At 51.8% G+C, this 18,038-nt stretch overlaps 6 protein-coding genes across 6 annotated transcripts; 4 read left to right on the top strand and 2 right to left on the bottom strand.

The window, feature by feature from the left end:
• Positions 1-130: 130 nt before the first annotated feature.
• Positions 131-1,808, bottom strand: MUQ1 (choline phosphate cytidylyltransferase; the record flags this gene model as incomplete). Its single annotated transcript, XM_056211318.1, has 5 exons — positions 131-487; positions 543-1,398; positions 1,455-1,572; positions 1,620-1,728; positions 1,785-1,808. The coding sequence occupies 5 exons, from the start codon at positions 1,806-1,808 to the stop codon at positions 131-133; spliced, it is 1,464 nt and encodes a 487-aa protein (XP_056074791.1).
• A 518-nt stretch (positions 1,809-2,326) lies between these two features.
• N0V89_002508 (uncharacterized protein) lies at positions 2,327-3,967 on the top strand (the record flags this gene model as incomplete). Its single annotated transcript, XM_056211317.1, has 3 exons — positions 2,327-2,350; positions 2,410-3,182; positions 3,229-3,967. The coding sequence occupies 3 exons, from the start codon at positions 2,327-2,329 to the stop codon at positions 3,965-3,967; spliced, it is 1,536 nt and encodes a 511-aa protein (XP_056074790.1).
• Positions 3,968-6,251: 2,284 nt separating this feature from the next.
• Positions 6,252-8,494, top strand: ARD1 (N-terminal acetyltransferase A complex catalytic subunit ard1; the record flags this gene model as incomplete). The annotated part of the gene is made up of 3 exons (XM_056211316.1): positions 6,252-6,392; positions 6,669-7,174; positions 7,726-8,494. 3 exons carry the CDS (start codon positions 6,252-6,254, stop codon positions 8,492-8,494), a joined length of 1,416 nt encoding a protein of 471 aa, XP_056074789.1.
• A 3,554-nt stretch (positions 8,495-12,048) lies between these two features.
• N0V89_002506 (uncharacterized protein) lies at positions 12,049-13,024 on the bottom strand (the record flags this gene model as incomplete). The annotated part of the gene is made up of 2 exons (XM_056211315.1): positions 12,049-12,432; positions 12,488-13,024. The coding sequence occupies 2 exons, from the start codon at positions 13,022-13,024 to the stop codon at positions 12,049-12,051; spliced, it is 921 nt and encodes a 306-aa protein (XP_056074788.1).
• Positions 13,025-13,570: 546 nt separating this feature from the next.
• N0V89_002505 (uncharacterized protein) lies at positions 13,571-14,347 on the top strand (the record flags this gene model as incomplete). The annotated part of the gene is made up of 1 exon (XM_056211314.1): positions 13,571-14,347. The coding sequence occupies one exon, from the start codon at positions 13,571-13,573 to the stop codon at positions 14,345-14,347; it is 777 nt and encodes a 258-aa protein (XP_056074787.1).
• Positions 14,348-16,702: 2,355 nt separating this feature from the next.
• Positions 16,703-17,506, top strand: EFM6 (Protein-lysine N-methyltransferase efm6; the record flags this gene model as incomplete). Its single annotated transcript, XM_056211313.1, has 3 exons — positions 16,703-16,935; positions 16,985-17,017; positions 17,107-17,506. 3 exons carry the CDS (start codon positions 16,703-16,705, stop codon positions 17,504-17,506), a joined length of 666 nt encoding a protein of 221 aa, XP_056074786.1.
• Between the last annotated feature and the right edge of the window lie 532 nt (positions 17,507-18,038).

Here is an 18,038-nt window from a genome sequence, read left to right as displayed (position 1 = left end):
GTGCTGCGGTATCTTCTTTTCGGTCTCGGTCCGATGCGTCAGGCTGATACAATGGATGAATGACCGTCGACTTCCTTTCTCGGCTGCCCCTTTGCTAGCTTTTCCCTGCGTTCCAAACCGCTTTCGTGATCTATAGCCCAAACTGTCCTTCAACTTCCTTTCTCCTCTGCTCCCTCTCCAACTCTTGTCTCCGCTTCTCTGCCTCCTCAGTGATGCCCTTCTCGCCCTTGGTACGTTGTCTCTCTTCGTACGCCGCCCTGCTCTTCATGATCCTCTGTACAATCTCGCCGGCATTGACGTTCTGGAAGTTGTGGTTTGCGATTTCTTGGTAAATCTTGAGATGTTTGGCCGGAGCATAAGGATCGTAGGTAAGAGGCATGAAGGATGTTATTCCGTGGTAAACAGCGGTAGGCGTTCCGTAGGGCATGGTAGTCAGGAAGGCTTTTGAAAGCGAAAACGGCGAGCCGAAGACGACTGCGTCGATATACTGCATTGATCTTAGTCTCATCAAGCTTCAGAAGGGAAAAGGAGTGACTGCGTACCTTGCATTGTAGAACGCACAATCCGCGCTCGAAGATGTTCATAATGGGGTAGTTGATGCCTTTCCAGTGATTGATGACTTCATCGTCGTGAATGCCAGCAATGAGGAAAAGGGGGCCGTAGTCGCCTCCGTGCTCATCTATGCGCTGCTGGCGGGCCTCATCGGAATACCATCCTCGTTCCTTAGCGGCATCTTCCTCTGTCTGGGTTACGATCCGCAGAAACTCGATGTGTCCTGAGGAAAACAGATCCCAACCACCATCGGCGTATACGATTCTCTGGCCTGGCCGCACGCCCTTTCCTTCTACGAGTTGGCGGAATTTCCCCTTCTCTTCCTTGACGGGGTGATGGTGCGAGTTTAGGTTCGAGTCGACACGAGCTGCGCCTGGCCGCTGGGGATCTGCAGACGAGCTCTGTGTCGTGCGTCGGTACTTGGCCGGCCGTGAAGCATGCCAGTACCATACATCGCACCCCGGCGCCAAACCCGTCGCGTCCGTCGCGTAGTCCTTGATCCGCTGCAGCATTGCCGCTCCTGTCTCTTTACGCTCACTTTCGCCGCCAGGTCCTTCCTCGCCAGCGAGCCTCTTCTCCAGCGATTGTATGAAGTGTGTCTTGGTGCAAAGCAGCATACGGCCAACCAAGTCGGTCGTTGAGATTCCCGGCGTCCGCTTGACGACCTTGAAGCGCCCGGCTGCCTTGACATAGCGGTAGCAGTCTTGGCCGCTGCTGTCGGACGTGATGTCGTCGCCGTGCACGACGTACCAGCAGCCGTAGTGGGAGATCCAGGGTAGCGAGGTGACGTAGGGCGCGTTGGGTATGGCACGCGTGGCCCAGCGGCAGGCTTCGACGGCTGTGATGCTTTGCAAGAGTCAGCAAACGTACCATGGGTCCTCATGCACGAGGGGGGAGTGTACCGCTCGTCGAGACGCATCACCGTGGGGCCCTTGTTCTCGAGGATGGCTTCGTCGGAGTGGACGCCGACAAGGAGCTCACTGCCCAGTTGGCGGGCCTGCAGCATGGCACCAGCATGGCCTAGGATGGTGTTCAGCAATGTCCAGGGTGAAGAGCAGTTCGCGCACCATGATGGCTGAAGTCGAAGCAGCCGTCGACCCAGATGCGGGCCTTGTCGACGTCGACGTCTTCCTGCGGGCCAACAGGCCACTGACCCTCGGAGGGGATCCATTCACCCTGCGCGTCTTGGTCAGCGAGAGGATGCGGCGAGAGAGGTTGGGGGCTGTATGGACCTTTGCGCTCTGCCTGCGTATCATGGCGGGGTCGGTCTGCGGGGTATGTCGGACAGGCAGGAATTGGAACTCGCGGCGAGATGCTCGAGCTAGCGACTGCACGTGGAGATGAATGTCTTGGTATGGCGCTCGGCGGGATACGTAATGCTTCCGAACAGCATGCGAGAGGCGGCAAGCGCAGGGTCCCAAGCCGTCGTCCCAGGCCGGCTCAGCGCTTGTTCCTGCAGCCGTCTGGGGTCGTGGCTGTCCCTGAAGCAGCCCGTAGTAGCGTGTAGCAGCCATCAACGCGTACAGTCGCGCGCGTGGGGGGCGTGTACATGTTCGCAACCGCGGACCCCCTCGACAAGTCCGACGGCTCCCTGCAAAGGGTGGCTTCAACGTCGGCCTCGCGCGGTCGCACACCTCCCGCTCCGCGCTCTCCAGAACCCACCGTCTGCACTGTCTCCCCGTCAATGGTGCCAACATCTAGCATTAGCCCCTGATCGTCTCCCACCGCCCGGGTCTAGAGGAACGCAGGAAGCTTAAGCGCACCGTCCCATACCATGGCCGAAGAGCCGCTCCCAGGCGTGCCTGCCACGCTCCAGCAGAGCATATTCTCGCGCAGACCCTCCTTTTTCGGCGGCAGACACAAGCACAATCCTCCAAAGACACCCACCGCATCCCAGCTGCCGCCGCCCACGCGCACCGCCGCCTCGCCGCCGACCATCAATCTCCCGCCCGTGTCCCCATCGGCGACGCTGATGCCCTGCTCCCCAGCCAATACGAGTTCCCGCCGAAACCCCCCTCGACGCCGCCCCGCCGCAAGCACGCATCGCGCCATAGCATTTCGTCGACACTAGGAGACATTGGCACGACCCTGCAGCGCTCACGAAGTGCGAGCCTGCGCACAAACGACTCAAGCGGCACCACGAGCAACGCTTCCACATCGCGCACGTCCTCGCACAAGAGGACGCCCTCCGCCAACCTGGCCACCTCCTTGTCCCCCGAGAAACCTTCCTCCCAGCCTACCAATCCCGCCGCCTCTTCAGCACGCCCGGCCTTGTCCATATCAACCTTCTCACGCAGTACTAAGCAACGCTCGGCGGAGAATGTAAGGCCAGACACTGCCGTGGGGGCGGGTAGCAGGCAGGGGTACGACAAGGAGCCGCTGTCAGCAGTGGACAAGCCGAAGACGCCCTTTGGTCGCGCGAGGTTTCCGTCAAATAACAATGACCCTCCGCCCTTGCGACGCCAGGACACCGGAACGTATGGAGGCAGCACTATGAACTACAATGCCGGCGGATTAGGCCCTGCGGCGCCCATACCGCTACCAACGGGCGCAAATCCGAATATCATATTCCAGCATATACAGGAGATGGCTTCGAAACGAATCTCAACATTAGATTACCTTCGGAAAGCGTATGCTGCCCTTCATCCGACCAGAATCATAGCTAACAATCTCTAGACACGAAGGCCGTATCTACTGGTTCAACACGCTCCTCTTCTCCCGTCCAGACCTCACGCGCCTCCCCTCCTTCACACCCCGCAACCTCGCCCGCCGCGCAACACACTACCTCCTCCTGGGCTTCTCCCTCCCCACCATCCTCGACCTCAACTCCTCAAACCCCACCGACTACCTCAAAGCTCTCCTCTCTCTTCTCATGGAATTCGAACAATACCAAAGTATACACCCAGCGGATGGTTCTGCACCTGCCAGTCTCGGCAGAGGAAGGATACCGGGCATGCAGATGTTCAAGCGGGTGAATGCCAGCGTAGGCGGAAAGGGCCGGCGCAGTAGTTCTGCTGCTGGCATAGACTTCACCGGTCTGAATTCCAACGAGCCGTCAGCAGGTATGGATTCGCCGCCTGAAAACGACCTACTGCTGCCGAACGAGTCGTACTTGTATCTCCAGACGCCGAGTCTGCCTTTTGATCCCGATTTCTTCAGCACGTTTGCGACTCTCTGTGATGTCTTGATTGATTGCTACACGAAGATTCTGAATCTCTTGAGCACGCCCGAAAGCATCGTGCTTGCGGGCGGCGGCGTGCCTAGCACGGTGGGGGAACTGTTTAACAAGGCAGATGCGAAGGTGCGGAAAGTCATACTGGCAGGTGTGGTAAGGGAGTTTGAGGAAGGGTGCCGCAGCGGTGTGCGCGCGGAAGTTGGTGGCGTCGGTAAAGTGGTGCTTGGAGGGCTGATGTGAGCGCTTTCCTAGCGAAGCATTTGTGATGACGGTTATGACATGATAGCATGATATCCGGGTGTGCATTGTCTATGGCGTTGTTTTGTTTCTCCTACATGTGTTGGTAGAGCTAGCATACCTGGCGAGTTGCTTCCTCGAGTGAGTGGGCGGGCGGGCGAGCTGTAATCGATCGACTCTTAAGTGTTGGGCATGTGCAGTCATACAGTGATGTACGGTCTTATCGATGCCACAGAGTGAACGGAAGAGGGGGAGGCAAAGTCTATTAAGGTCGCCACTCCGTGCTTGCGATTGCAGGGGCTATGTTGATTTCTCCGTTGCTACATTGAACGCAGTCGTATTTTTCGAGACTCAGAGATTGTAGTTGAAGGTCAGGTTCAGAAGCAAGCGGTGAGCTCCGAGTAGGCACTGTTAGCTGCAATTTTCAAAGGCCGAAGATGTCAAGGTGACAGCTGGCCTGTTGGACTTCTAATTGGGCCCGGGACGAACACCCACGATCTCAGCGGCTGAGGGTGGGATTGGAAGAATGTTAAATGTCCTTCTCAGGCTTCTGATGAAGTCTATTATCGCTGCGGTCACAGTTGAGAGGGCTGGACAGCGGATGTACAGACAGGAGTTTAAGTTGAGGAAGCGAGGTTTTGAACTTCCTACCTATGGTAATCAAGTATCTGATGAAGACCATCAATTGCAGTGGAGGAAGTTGAGATTAACATTGATCCACCCCGACCCATACTCGTCTTCCGCCGCCTTTTAAGGCAGCTCACCAATGCGTCACCGTGAAGACCTGGGCAATATGCTATTTACCAGTCAGCCCTCACGCTCGCACATCCCGCACGCACACACATACGCGCTTGCTCTTCTCTTACAGAGTAGCTTGTGCAGTCACACCGTCACCATCACCTTCTTATAAAAGTGGTATTACTGTGATCTGATGTCACTTAGAAATAGCGAGTATAAGAGAAGTAACACACGGGGCAGCCAAAGACATTGTGCATGCACAGCATCATCCACAGCTTGTAGACGGGACCGAAGAGCCGGATGACGTGGCGTACAATGACGACGATGCCATTTCTTCGATACAACTCGACCGACGATTACGACCGCTTTGTCAAATGGGAGAATTCACGCAGCGGCCACAGGAAGAGGAGGAACAAAACTATTCACAACATGTCGCGATACTACTATCTGCTACTAGCCACTAATGCTATAGATCAGCGTGAAATAGCCTGTAGAAGCTAGGTAAAGCAAAGAATATCATACAATAGTACCCTGCTAGGCCGCCATCTAAGCAGATGTACATATGTATATTTCATCATTCCTGCTGTATAGCGTTATAGCTACCCATGACAATTAGGCCTTGAACTCGAGCGCGCAGCTCCGTTCTACTTCAGACTTCGTACTTACGGCACGCTCGCTTTAAGTGAAGAGCTCATGAAGCAACATCCTGAGGCCTACCAGGGTCAGCGGTTATTACGTATATTCAAGTGAGGTAGATACTTTAGCGTATATGAGGGAGAATGTCCATGAATAAAACCTTCCCTGTTTCATTTTCGAACGTGCTATACTACCGACATACACCGTCACCATCAGAGAAGGGCTCCATCCCTGCACATGGCCGGTCAACCTCATGAAAAAGTGCAACATGCGCAGAGATTGCCGGAAGCTAGGACAGAAGATAGAAAACAGAAACGCCATCACACCGTGCTCGTATCACCAGGGCCAGTTGGAGAGCTTGAGATCAAACTGTGCTGCTGTCTTGGATCGAACGAACATTGCCATATGGGAGCTGCCCTTCCTTGAGTGGCTGTCGAATATTGAGATAAGGGCCAGCCATCTCCAAGAGACGGCAGTCCAAGAGGTGGCAGTCATGATACAAAAGATGAGATGAGAGGGCACGAGCAGCGTAGACAAATCGTTGCGATGGACGCAGTGACCCAGTTGGGCAGAAGTATTGCGCAGCAATGTCGCTACAGTCTTAGCTGGCGGATATGGACGTTGAAGGCTAAAGATCCTCTAAAGACCTAGAAGTCAAAATGCGCATTTGGGCAGCGCCCATCGACGAAGCCAGGGTACTCTTACCTAATTGGCCCACCCCACAGCCTGCACGAGCCACTTTTTCTTGAGAGAGCTCATCCACAATCGATTACGCCCACCACAACGCGCCAGACCACCAAATCTACCTTCTCAACGCCATTACTCCGGCAGCTTCACTCGAAATACTTTGGGGCAATCGAACAAGGCTTGGTCGAATCAAAACCTTTAGATTGGGGTCAAAGAGCCAGGCAAAATGGATATTCGTGTGTTGAGGCCAGACGACATCCCGCACGTGCAGCTGGCGAATATCACGAATCTGCCGGAGAATTACTTCTGCAAGTACTACTTGTACCATGCGATGAGCTGGCCGCAGTTGAGCTATGTGGCTGTTGATGTAAGTTACATTTCGCCTGCTATCCCACCTGCGGTCGAGAACCTTGCTTGAACTTTGTTTCGAGGAAAATAGTGAGTGTCATTGTGGTTCTTGACGGAGATGCCGCGAAATCGGAGCATTAAACAGATGGATCTTTGTAGAGGCGTCTGACGAAGTGCTGTGGGACGTGCCGAACACCGAAAAGGATATTTTCGCAACATAAATACAACCTTCGCTTCGATCATGGCTCATTACCTTCACATAGAACCAAATTGTGCACATCGCTAATGATTATAGGTCTCTCGTCCTCCGAAAACCCCTTACGATCCCCCAAAGATTGTTGGCTACGTTCTTGCTAAGATGGAAGAAGACCCCGCTGACGGCATCCCCCACGGTCACATCACCTCTCTCTCCGTAATGCGCACGCACAGGCGCCTTGGATTGGCCGAGAAGTTGATGCGCCAGTCTCAGCGTGCCATGGCAGAAACCTTTGCCGCGCACTACGTCTCTCTGCATGTGCGTGTGTCAAACCAGGCCGCGCTACATCTGTACAGAGACACGCTAGGCTTCAAGGTAGACAAGATTGAGGAGAAGTACTACGCAGATGGAGAGAATGCTTATAGTATGCGGATGGACTTGGGCGATATGAAGGCGGAACTGAGGTTGAAGGAGGATGGGGAAGAGAGCGTTGGCAAAGATGAGGGGGAAGCAGTGGGTGATGAGAAGGGTGAGCCCGAGAAGAAGGAGAAAAAGAGACTGGTTAAGGTGGGGAGGCAGTTGGGAGTCGCAGATCTAGTGGAAAGGTGAGGCTGCTGCCGCGTAAAGTGAATCCAGGAGAAGGCTGTAGGCGAAGTGGACTATCTCCAAGGATGGAATATGTGTGCTAGTATACCTGCGAGATTTACCACAAATGTAGAGTAGGGCGTAAAGCACCCGGCATGGAGGATCGACTGCCCGGTGATGGGCGTACAGCACCAGAGGTATATGTACGACTCAGCACATGAAACATGAGCATCATACAAGAGTTTGTTCGCGATGTTCGTTGCTCTTTCGTTGTTGTGTACCATAAGTAGTCTGCCGAAGTAATTGCACTTGGGCCTCGCATGTAGGGTCATGTGATTCGGCGTTTAGAGGCACGCGTTTCTTAACCCCGCCTCAGCGGTCCAAATTTCGACGCGTCGCTCCACATCACCAAACACATTCGACTATCGCAAACAGCGACCCTTGCAACAACGGTTTAGACCGTCCGCTGATCTTGGCCCGCCCAAGGTGGTCTTCCAGATTACGTCTCACGCAACATAATTATCCGGAAACAATCCGGAAATCTTCTACCTTACTTGCACGTGTCGATGAGCTCCGCACTTCCCTCTTCAGGCGCAGACCGCGTGGGCGATACCACTCTGTTCATTGCAACGGCAGCTTCCTACACTAGCGATGGACCTACTTTGCCAATCATTGGAGGTGCAGGAGAGCATCTGGACTGGGTGGCTCCCAACCCAAAGGATCGACCAATAGAAGATGGAACGGTATCCAGGCCAACAAGAAAGCAACGAACAAATGGCGACCTTCCGACTGATTCAGCAGGTCCAGGAAGTGGAGCCCAGAAGACAAAGGCCGAGGCCGAGGGATTGTATAGGCCATGGAATTTACTGCCCGTTGAAGTGTTGCAGCAGATGGGGGAAAAACTAACCGGGAAGTGGGAAGAAAAGGTTGAGGTGGTGGTGTGGACGAAGAACCAGAACGTCAAGAGTGGGATTAACTGCCTTAGGAGCTTGCTGGGTTTCGAAGTGAACACAGAAGCTGACGAAAAGTATGGACGTGAGTTGAAGGAAAACAAGGACGATGGACTTGTCGCAGTCTCAGCGTACGGCGAGGGTACGACAAAATTAGTGGGCATCGTGGAGGTAATGAAACGAGTCGTTGGTGGAGTTAAGCAGGATGTACGGGACGGGAGTGGAGAGGCGTGGTTCACGTACACATGTCTTAGCAGCACGAGCGAGAAGGACGTCAAGAACAAGGTGCCGGTGCTTACAATATGGTTCAGCCGAAGGTGTATCCCAGAGCTCAAGGGCGCGTTTGGAGAGCAGACGCTCAAGATCAATCGTACGCCTGCCACAGATTGAGATCACTGCTCACAGCAAGTACGACCACTGCCTACTCAACCACCCTCATTCCCTCAACCCACCATACGTACCAGATTAGAAGGCCCTTATTCCTGGCCGTTCGCGATGTTAACACGAGAATTCCTCAGTCCAACCGCCCATTCACCAAAATCTACGCGTGTTCGACACGCACTTCGGTCCCAAGTCGGGCAGCCCATCCCACCTTAAGGCGCAGTTCAAGCAACACTCGTGCTTCGTTCTCTTATACCATAGTAAGTTCGCCTATTGGCGTGTAGGTCCCGAACCTATCTTACAATAACAACCTACTCCAGCCAGTAGACCATTTTGCTCTTCATAAAGTCATGTTCCTCGACCGCGAGCACCGACTACGACTCTTACCGCACATTGGGTCTGGCTTCTCAGTAAGATCGCTGTTTTATTTACAATCGTTATCTGGCACGCACCGAATTTATGGCTTTCCTTTCTAACACGCCGCGAGCCGTAACCACCAACGCGTCTACCATGAACATGTCGCCTCTCAGCCTTCCGACCGAGGCTTTGTAGTCTGTGAACCGCGTGCGCACGTGGACGAAGTAGTGGTCCGGGCCTGGCATGGATGGTGTAGCTGTGGGAAATAGGCTGCTTTTACGCGTTGACTTGTGTTGCGGGCTGCTTATTAAGTGGTAGACCTGGTTGCTGTAACGTATTGAGTGATTGGGAGAAGCACGTTAGAACGTAATCGCGCTTTATGTGAAAGCGAAGGATTTTCTACAGTGGTCGTCGAATTGACATGACAAATTTGATTCCACGAACGGGGTATGAGTCTGCGTAGCGACTTAAGGCAATCTTCTGCGACCAAAGCAGGATGATTGTATAAGGATTATGCTTGCGAGAAAGCCGAGATAACCCTCCAGAAGCTCAATATACCGCTCGTGAGCCCTCTCGTCGATATCACTGTTGACTTCCATCTTCACACATTCCACTGTTTCACAAGTCACTTCCGAAAATGGTCGTAGATGGGAAATAAGCAAAATTGCACAGGTATAGCTGCGTAATCGCCTTTTTCTGACCAGAAATCGGCCTCGATGGCGAGTATGTGTCCATGCTACTTATACCATCTAATTTCTTGTGTCATTTCCCGTGGCTCTACCAGGTGATTGGGTCTTATCTCTTCAGTCGATAACAATCTAATAGGGGGGAAGTTGTTGAGTGAGGACACCAAGATAGTCGGTAAGAATTTCATAATTGACTCTTGAGTAGTCTAGTTGGCGTTGGTGGTATGCGCATGGTTCAATGGTTTCTGCGCCTCTTGACCACCATGTTGTATCTAAGCTTCCGCCCAACAATTCCGTAGCAGATTACACTTCTGCCTCATGTTCACCTGGCCGAACACTGGGGTAGGGACATTGTCTTCAGGGAGTGAGAGCGTATAATGGTCCAGTCTCAAGGTCGTGAATGGAACAAGAGGGGATGTCTTCGTCAGGGAGAGATTGAAGGCGTGCTTCTTCATGTAGGCCATCGTATCCGCTACCTTCGAGAATACGTGATGTTCTCTTACTCTTGTAGGATTCAGGTAGGTTGTATTGAGAGTCCGTGCTGGCGGACGGTCCTTGCTAGATGCGCTTTGATACCTTTCTTTATACCGTGCTGGATTAGCCAAATATCGGCGTACTATTTAGGCTCTTTTGAAAGGCTGACCTTTTTCCAGCTGACCCTCTGGCTGTCCTTCCCCGGGTAAAATTCCCACTCGGGACAACTGTGGGTGATGTAATAGGTCTCTTGGGTGCTTGCCATGCATATTGGTGATGCATTGCTGTAGGCGCCTTGATGGCAGTCGACCAGCGTGTAGTGTAGGAATACCAGATCTCGTGAGTGATGCTACCAGATGCCCCTTCAATGTGTCAATCGAATAGGCTTGGCGCATACGGGACGTAACGCTATGTATTGCCCAGCTGTCGTGGTGAGGTCGAGGTGAGTCAAATGCCATGTATCATGCGAGCACTAGTAAAGACACACATGTAAAAGAATGGCTACAATAGGGTGGTAAGATAAAAGGGTGAGTCACAGGGCTGCATACAGTGTGAATTTCTCCCCCCGTCGAATACTAAACTGAATGCCAATGTAAATCTTGTTACTCAGCCCAAGCTGGTTGACCAACAAATAATCGTAAGTGCCAGAAACACTTCTACAGCTCCTGTGTAAACGGTTCTCCGGAACACAAAATAGGGTCGCTCTGTGGGCAACTTTTAGACGATATATAAATTGGTTCCTGTCACGCGACACAGGTAGGCTGTATTCTGTACGTTGGAAAAATTCGGTTGGACACCCCATCATCGCGATGAATGGATACTTGAAAAGCATCCCAATACGTCCAAATGATGGTAGCGCAGAAGATGAACTGAAAAAGGATGGCCAGAAAGCGATCGATGGAGCAACATGCCAGGGTAGTGCATCAGCCCAGGCTTGACGTTTGACATCTGCGGTAAGTCGAGGCCTCTCATTCCCCACATCGACCAGCAGGCACAAAAGTTCATAAATTCCCCTTGAGTTATGACTGTCATGTTAGCGGTTGTAAGTGCAGCAATTATGTCTTTGCAATACATTGCCCAGAATAGGTCTTGAGGCAGCCACAGCTCCAAGCCGCGTTCGAGTAGGGAAATGCCGAGCCCGAAGGCGTGCCTTGATTTATTGGTCAGCAGCAATAAATTGGTAGTATGTTTTACATGACTGTTTGCGGGATGTGACGACAGTTCAGGCCCGTGAAGGAACAAAGCTTGACAAGACGATGGCAGTAAGCAAGCTAGCACCGAGAGCTACCAAAGCTGCCGTAACGAGAGATGACATATTTCGATTGCTGACATTTAGTGATTGTTGGCGATTGCTTCATTCCTCGGTCTCCAGTTGTTCAGGCCTCCACGAACTGCGCATGATCTATTCCTGTCTTCCACCAACCACTTCCTTCTCGACCAGTCGCAGAATAGCGTCGGAAAAGCTGTCCTTGAACCTGAGTAGGCTCGCCTTCAAAGGTTTGTAACAGGCGTGGAATTGATCCCTCATTCTGTGAAGCGCCAATCACGGAACCAAGCACTACTGCCGAGGTGACCCAGAGGTATATGCCCGAAAATGTAACGCTATGCTCCTTCACGTTCTGCCAATTGTTTGAGCTCGGGTCGAATACTAAGAGTATTGAGCCAGCCGCCGATGAAGAATACTTCAGCCACGAATACTGGAAGGGCCTCGGCAGTCCTGCCGGTGCCAAACAGTTCGCCATTTCCTCATGTGGTACATGACGAATCTCGCTCTCAAATGCAGGATGTGTTCGTAAGTTTATACTAGGACTTCTGTTAGCATATGGTAATATCAGTGATGCTATCCACATACTAATTGCTACAGAAGCCCTGCATTTGGTCGGGTTCCCGCATTCATCGTACGAAACCATGAGCGAGCGCTACCAGCCTGCCTGCATATTCGCCTTCTTAGTCCGACTATCTAAATATTGCAACATTTCCCCATGACTTTCGAGCTGACATCAGTGGATGTGTTTTTGACCTTCGAAGCCATCGTGCTACGTCCTCTCACAGTTCGTCGTGCTGCCTTGCCTCACGCTGCGCCTCCGCCTTCGCCTCCACGTACTCGGGCGCGTCGCTCCCGAAAACTTGTCCCGAAGCCGCTTTGCCTTGCAGGATTGTAAGCAGCATATGTTCGACCACATCTGCGATGATCTTTCTGCCTTGTAAATAAGTAAAGACATTGTCATTCATCGGTGCATGCACAGCTAGTGCCGGGATTCCGCCATTTACAAGACCGAAGTTTGTCGCCATAGGTCCGTATTCAACTGAATCCGCGATTCCAAAAGTAACATACTGCTCGTATTTCTTTGCTATGGGCGTGAGCTCGTGACGCAATGACGTGGCTTCGTCCTTCGTGGTGGCGAATATATAGGCAGAAAGCTTGCCAGGCTGACGAGGTTAGAGAAATCTCGATATATGTATGAGGGTGCTTGATGCAACTCACTGCCATGTAAGCTTCCACACTGCGTTCGCTAAAGTCTCCTATCACCATCTTCGGAGCCGTTGCTAAGAAAGCCACCACGTCTTCTTCGGTAAAATTCCCTTCGAAAACTTTGTGGTCGCCATCACCATTCTTGTAGCATACAATGGTTGGCATAGTGACGCCTTCTGTATCAGCAATTGCTTTGTCATGCGTAAAGCCGAAGACGAAATCTTCATAGAATCTTTCTGCAATGGAGTTTAAGACTCTCTTTGGTTTATCCGACTCTGCAGACATGAACGCGACGAGTACAACATCATCAACCTTTTTTAAGTTGCTCAACTCTTCGCCATCTCTAATAGCCGATATTATGGCGTACTCGTATTTGATCAAGAAAGACCTGATGGCATGCTCCGTCTTCCGGCCACGATATCTTCTCAAACTTGTCTCTCCACTTATGAAACGATTCGTGGCTGTACCTCCTAGGAACAAGCGTATTGCAGGGTACTCGTTTACATCGTACCTTCGACACAGCTCCACATCGATGTCGCAGTCTATCATAATGACTCTTGCGTGCAAGCGTTGGTCCATGTGCAGCTTTTCGAGAAAACCGTAGTGGTTCTTTCCGGATTCAAACGATCGCGATGTGAAAACCAATAGGACCCGACTACTATGTCCAATCTGAGATTTGAGATCGGAACTCGTAAAGTCTGCCCATAGGCTTTGTGGGAAGGCGGTCGCCGAATGAAATGAAATGCTAAGCAACAGAAGGCATATAATAAAAAACATTCTGGTTGTACTGTGGCCGGACAATAACCAGGTAGGAGGGAGGAGTAATTGATGATTCCTAGCAATTCCGAGAAAGCTTTGGGGGTCATTGTGTTACAAGGGCCCCACCCCTCGGGGCGCAGATCAGGCACAGCCAACACATTGCGAGGTGCTGGAACCCACTTCGTTTCAGAACTGTGACGAACAACATCAGCCTGAGAAATAGTCCACCATGTTCGCAGCGATAGTCCGAACGTCAACTCTCCAACTTCCTTCAAGTTTCATCTCAAGCAATTCATCGGACGGAAATCGTTCGCAAGCGCACACACAAAGAATAGAATGTTTACTCGGTTGCTCCCTCTACCTCTTATAGCTCTTGTAACAGCAATCTCAGCCAAGAACTACACATGTCCCTACCACTTGTACAGCGTTCAAATATTCTCCGAGGACCCGCTCGTCATTTACATACCTGGTTTCTTGACAGAAAGCGAAGCCCGACACCTTGAGTCTGCGTCCGTAGGACGTTTTACCTCCTCGAAAATTGCCGATCAATCTGGTCAACAGCAGCTCGCCTCAACTCGCACATCAAAGTCTGCATCACTACATAGCGATGAAGTAGTTCGATGCATCGAGGAGCGCGCTTTGCAATTCCAAGGCTACGATATCCCGCGCACACATCTGGAACCGTTGCAAGCAGTGCAATATACCCTGGGAGAAAAATATGCGCCGCATACGGACTGGTTTACTTCTTCGCTCCAAACGACCTCGGAGTTTGGCGGTAATCGTCTTTCGTCATTCTTTGTGTACATCAGCACATCTGATGACATTGTTGGCGGTGGAACACAATTTCCATTGCTCGATGCACCGAACGATGAGCGGTGGTGCGAATTTGTGAACTGCGATGCTGGCTGGGAGGACGGCGTTACATTCCGGCCAATCTCTCGAAACGCAGTGTACTGGCGCAACCTTCGAGGTGGGAAAGCTGGAAAGGGGAGGATGGGAGACCGGAGGACATTACATTCTGGACAGCCCGTGCAAAGAGGCACGAAGCTCGGGATGAATATATGGACGAGGGAGGCGGAATTGGATGGTGTCTATCGGAGTGAGATCATTTGATGAGATGAGGAAAGATAAGATTCCGTACCAGAGTAATGTCTAAGAAGTCGTAGTCATCGCAATGTTTTCAGAGTAATTTAAAGTCATCATATATTGACATGTCTCATAGCATAATCATCGCAAGCCCAATAGCAATCGCGCCAGTCATCATGGTCCGAATGGGAACCGTCGAGGGTATTGTAGCTGCTGTACTTGGAGCCACTTTTTCCGTGGCGCTCGTACCAGATGTCGCTGTGCACTGATCCCCACAAGAGTAGCCGTTCGGGCAGCAGTCGCCACCCAAGCTTGCAGCACAGCTAAACCACGCACTTGGGCAATTTCCACCCTGTGGAGCGACACTGGCACCACTCGGCGCGACAACGACTACTCCGTTGGTATTGACAACCGTAGTACTCGCGGTGGGTACACAAGAACCAGTCGTTTGGCAATCGTGACCGACGCGACAGCAGCCGGAAGGATAATATGCACTACATACGTAAAAACCTGTAGGACATACAGAACCGGTGGGTGAAGAGGATACGGCTGGCGCAGTTGTGATTCCAGGATCACTTGTCGGCCGGACAGGCGCAGAGGGAGCCATGGTACTCGATGTGTCATCGCCGAGACAGGAAGCGCCGGTCGCACAAGTCCTTCCATTCTGACAGCATCCTCCTCCGACAGATGCTGGACACGAGAACCACCCTGTACTGCATGTATGTGACGTTGCCGGTGTCGGTGTAGGCGTGGCGGATGTGGAAGACGAGGACTGCGTAGTGGGGACTACAACGACGCTGGTCGAGGAGGCAGCGCTAGATGCTAATGTGGATTTTGGAGGCTGGACGTAAGTCACAGATGTAGCGATCGCAACGCCTGTTAAGAGGTCAGTCCAAACGCCGCGCTCTCGGTCGTGCGCCACTTACACCCAACACCCGAGCAGCCGAATCCAGGGAGACAGCAACCTCCGTTCGGAGACTCTGGACAGCTGGTGTAACCTTCATCGGTATTACAGCTTATGCCTCCACTACAACTTTGTCCACTCGGGCAACAACCGACAGGCCCAAATCCTTGATCAGATATCTTCACGCAGCTCGTCCCCGTGCCGCAGCAACTATCCGGTTGTCCGATAGATGAGCAGTCGTTCGTGCCATTAGGGCACTTGAAGCCACGCTTCAAAAGCGTATTTCTCGTCCGAAATCGTAGATACGAGTCGAGGTGCAGGCTTTCCTCGACTGGTCGCAAAGTTACCTCAAACTGTCCTGTTATGTTCGCTAGATCCCCTAGAACGATGTCTGCGCGCTTCTTTCGCTCCTCTTCTTTTACGTCGGTGGCGAATATCCAATTGTCAAACATGAACATTTCACCTGCATTGCTGCTCATTTTCTTGACACCAATAGGTTTTTCCTTTCTTATTTTCTCTTGAACTTCCAAACTGCGCTTCACATGGATCTCGTCTTCCGGAAAGTACTTCATGTGCTTCGGTAGGTTGTGCGGCCATTGTGGTTCGGCGGTGGCAGACGTAGCGCAGAGGAGTAAGATGGTAGGTGGAAGCGCGAGCAGGCTACGTAGCTTCATGGCTAATCTCGAAAGCTCCAACGCCAAAGTGGTGGCACAAAAGTTCCGGTTGCCGAGAGGTAAGGTATGCAGGTGAACAAACAGTGGTAGGTACAAGGACTCGATCCCGCTGCGATGAGATCACTTCGGTGGTTGGGCGGTAGCCTTGAGAAATTGACGAGGCTGGGATGCGTTGGCAGCAACACGATGTCTGTGCCGCGGCAACGTGCACAGGGTACACCCTGAGACCTTAGTTCGAGTCACTCGAGAATTGCAGGGAAGGAAGATTCTTGAAGCGGACGATGCAATGGACCAAAGTGAGGAAAGCCGACGTTGAAGATGTCATTCCGTTCCGTTCCGTTCATTCCGAGCCCTCGACAGGTGGGTACAGTAAAGCAGTTAGCCTCTCAACTTGCGGCAAGCCGGGGGAGGCAGAGATATATTCTAAAGACCTGTTGTTTGCCCTAGAACACCGTGTCTCAGATTTGATAAGAGTTCATAGTTCTGCGTGTCTGCCTTAAGTATGCCAGTTTCGAGGTAAGACTACATTGGAGGGTCATCAGGGTTGCTTCACCATTGCTGCGCTAGTATTCGACAGGGCCGTCTCTCGTAATATCCTGGGATAGGATTGAATGCAGTACAGATGTATCTGAAACAACCAGTTAAGTGCAATGTTCTCTATGCGTGCGTCACAAGTAAGAGAGAACCGCACCGAGGGCGCGCTTGCTCCTGCCCTATAACATCAGGTTATACCAAATGCGGCTAGTCATCCTAAACTTTCCCCTCCAAAGTTGTCCTCCATCACTTTGTTCGAACAGCTCAACTATGTCCGAGAGCGAAGACAACGGCGTCTTCGGGGTGAGCGAAGATCTCGTCCCGCCTGCCGTGATCAAGTCCGCAATCGTTTCAGAAGTGGACTTTGACGGACTGTTGTCCCCACCACTGAAGCTTCAACAAGATTTGAAGAATGGATGTGGCGGACAATTATGGCCGGCGGGCATGGTGCTCAGCAAATACATGCTGAGGAAGCATAAGAGTGATTTGGAGGGAAAAGAAACGTAGCCTTCCCCGGTGATTCATAAGTAACGTGCAGCTAACTTGACGTAGCATTGAGTTGGGTGCTGGTGGTGGTCTTGTAGGGTACGTCTAATTAACGCTCTGTCTTGGCCTTCAAATCTTATATGAGGATGTTACATCTCCGCGACTGAGCTGCGAACTGATGATTATAGCTTGGCCGTGGCCCTCGGCTGCAAAATTACAACAACCCTCCATATCACCGATCAAGAACCTATGTTCGAGTTGATGAAGCAAAACATTACCCTCAACAGCCTCACCTCGAAGGTCTCCGCCACAATCTATGACTGGGGTACACCTACCCCCGTGCGCCTACCGAAACACCCAGACATCATCTTAGCCGCCGACTGCGTTTATTTCGAGCCAGCGTTTCCACTGCTGCAAGAGACGCTCATGGATCTGATTGGAGAGAACACGGTTTGCTATTTCTGCTTCAAGAAGAGGAGAAGAGCAGACTTGCATTTCATGAAGGTTGCGAAAAAGATGTTCGATGTGAAGGAAATAGAGGACGACCCAGATAAGGAGGTTTATTCAAGACAAAGTCTGTTCCTGTGAGACTACCTCAGCTGTCATGGATTCCCGGAGATATCGCTAATCTCACACAGGTATCGCATCACGAAGAAGGCTGGAAAGGGCCTGATCATCGGCAATGAGGTAACATAATGCAGAGTTTGGCTGCTACTACCATACATAATTCATCATCTGGTAGTTAGCTGCTTCTTTCCCTTGTCCGCGCCGCTTGATCGTGGAATCCATGCGTGATAACAGCTACACACGCGTATACCAAGCGCGCGCGCCAGATTTCATGGTATGCTGCAGTGCGTATACCCTTGTTCACTAAAGCGCTTAGGTACTTCCAGTCCCCTTGATTGTCGCGTGGCTGATCGATTGATGTCAGGGCCACCGTATCAGAATATGCCGCCAGTATACAAAAGTAAGCTTCGGGGTCAAAAGTTTTCCCATATTTCATGTAGAGGCGGGCAGTATTTGAAACATGTGTAGCTGATGGCGCGTGCCACAGGATGACAGCTTATTTATTGTTATCTCAAAGTATCCGAGAACTGCTATCCAGCCTGTCCCTTTCCTC

This window comes from Didymosphaeria variabile, assembly GCF_027946475.1.
Source record: "Didymosphaeria variabile strain IMI 356815 chromosome Unknown scaffold_2, whole genome shotgun sequence".
Classification (NCBI taxonomy): domain Eukaryota; kingdom Fungi; phylum Ascomycota; class Dothideomycetes; order Pleosporales; family Didymosphaeriaceae; genus Didymosphaeria; species Didymosphaeria variabile.
Note: the sequence above shows the minus strand (reverse complement) of the source record. Positions and strands in the feature narration are given on the sequence as shown.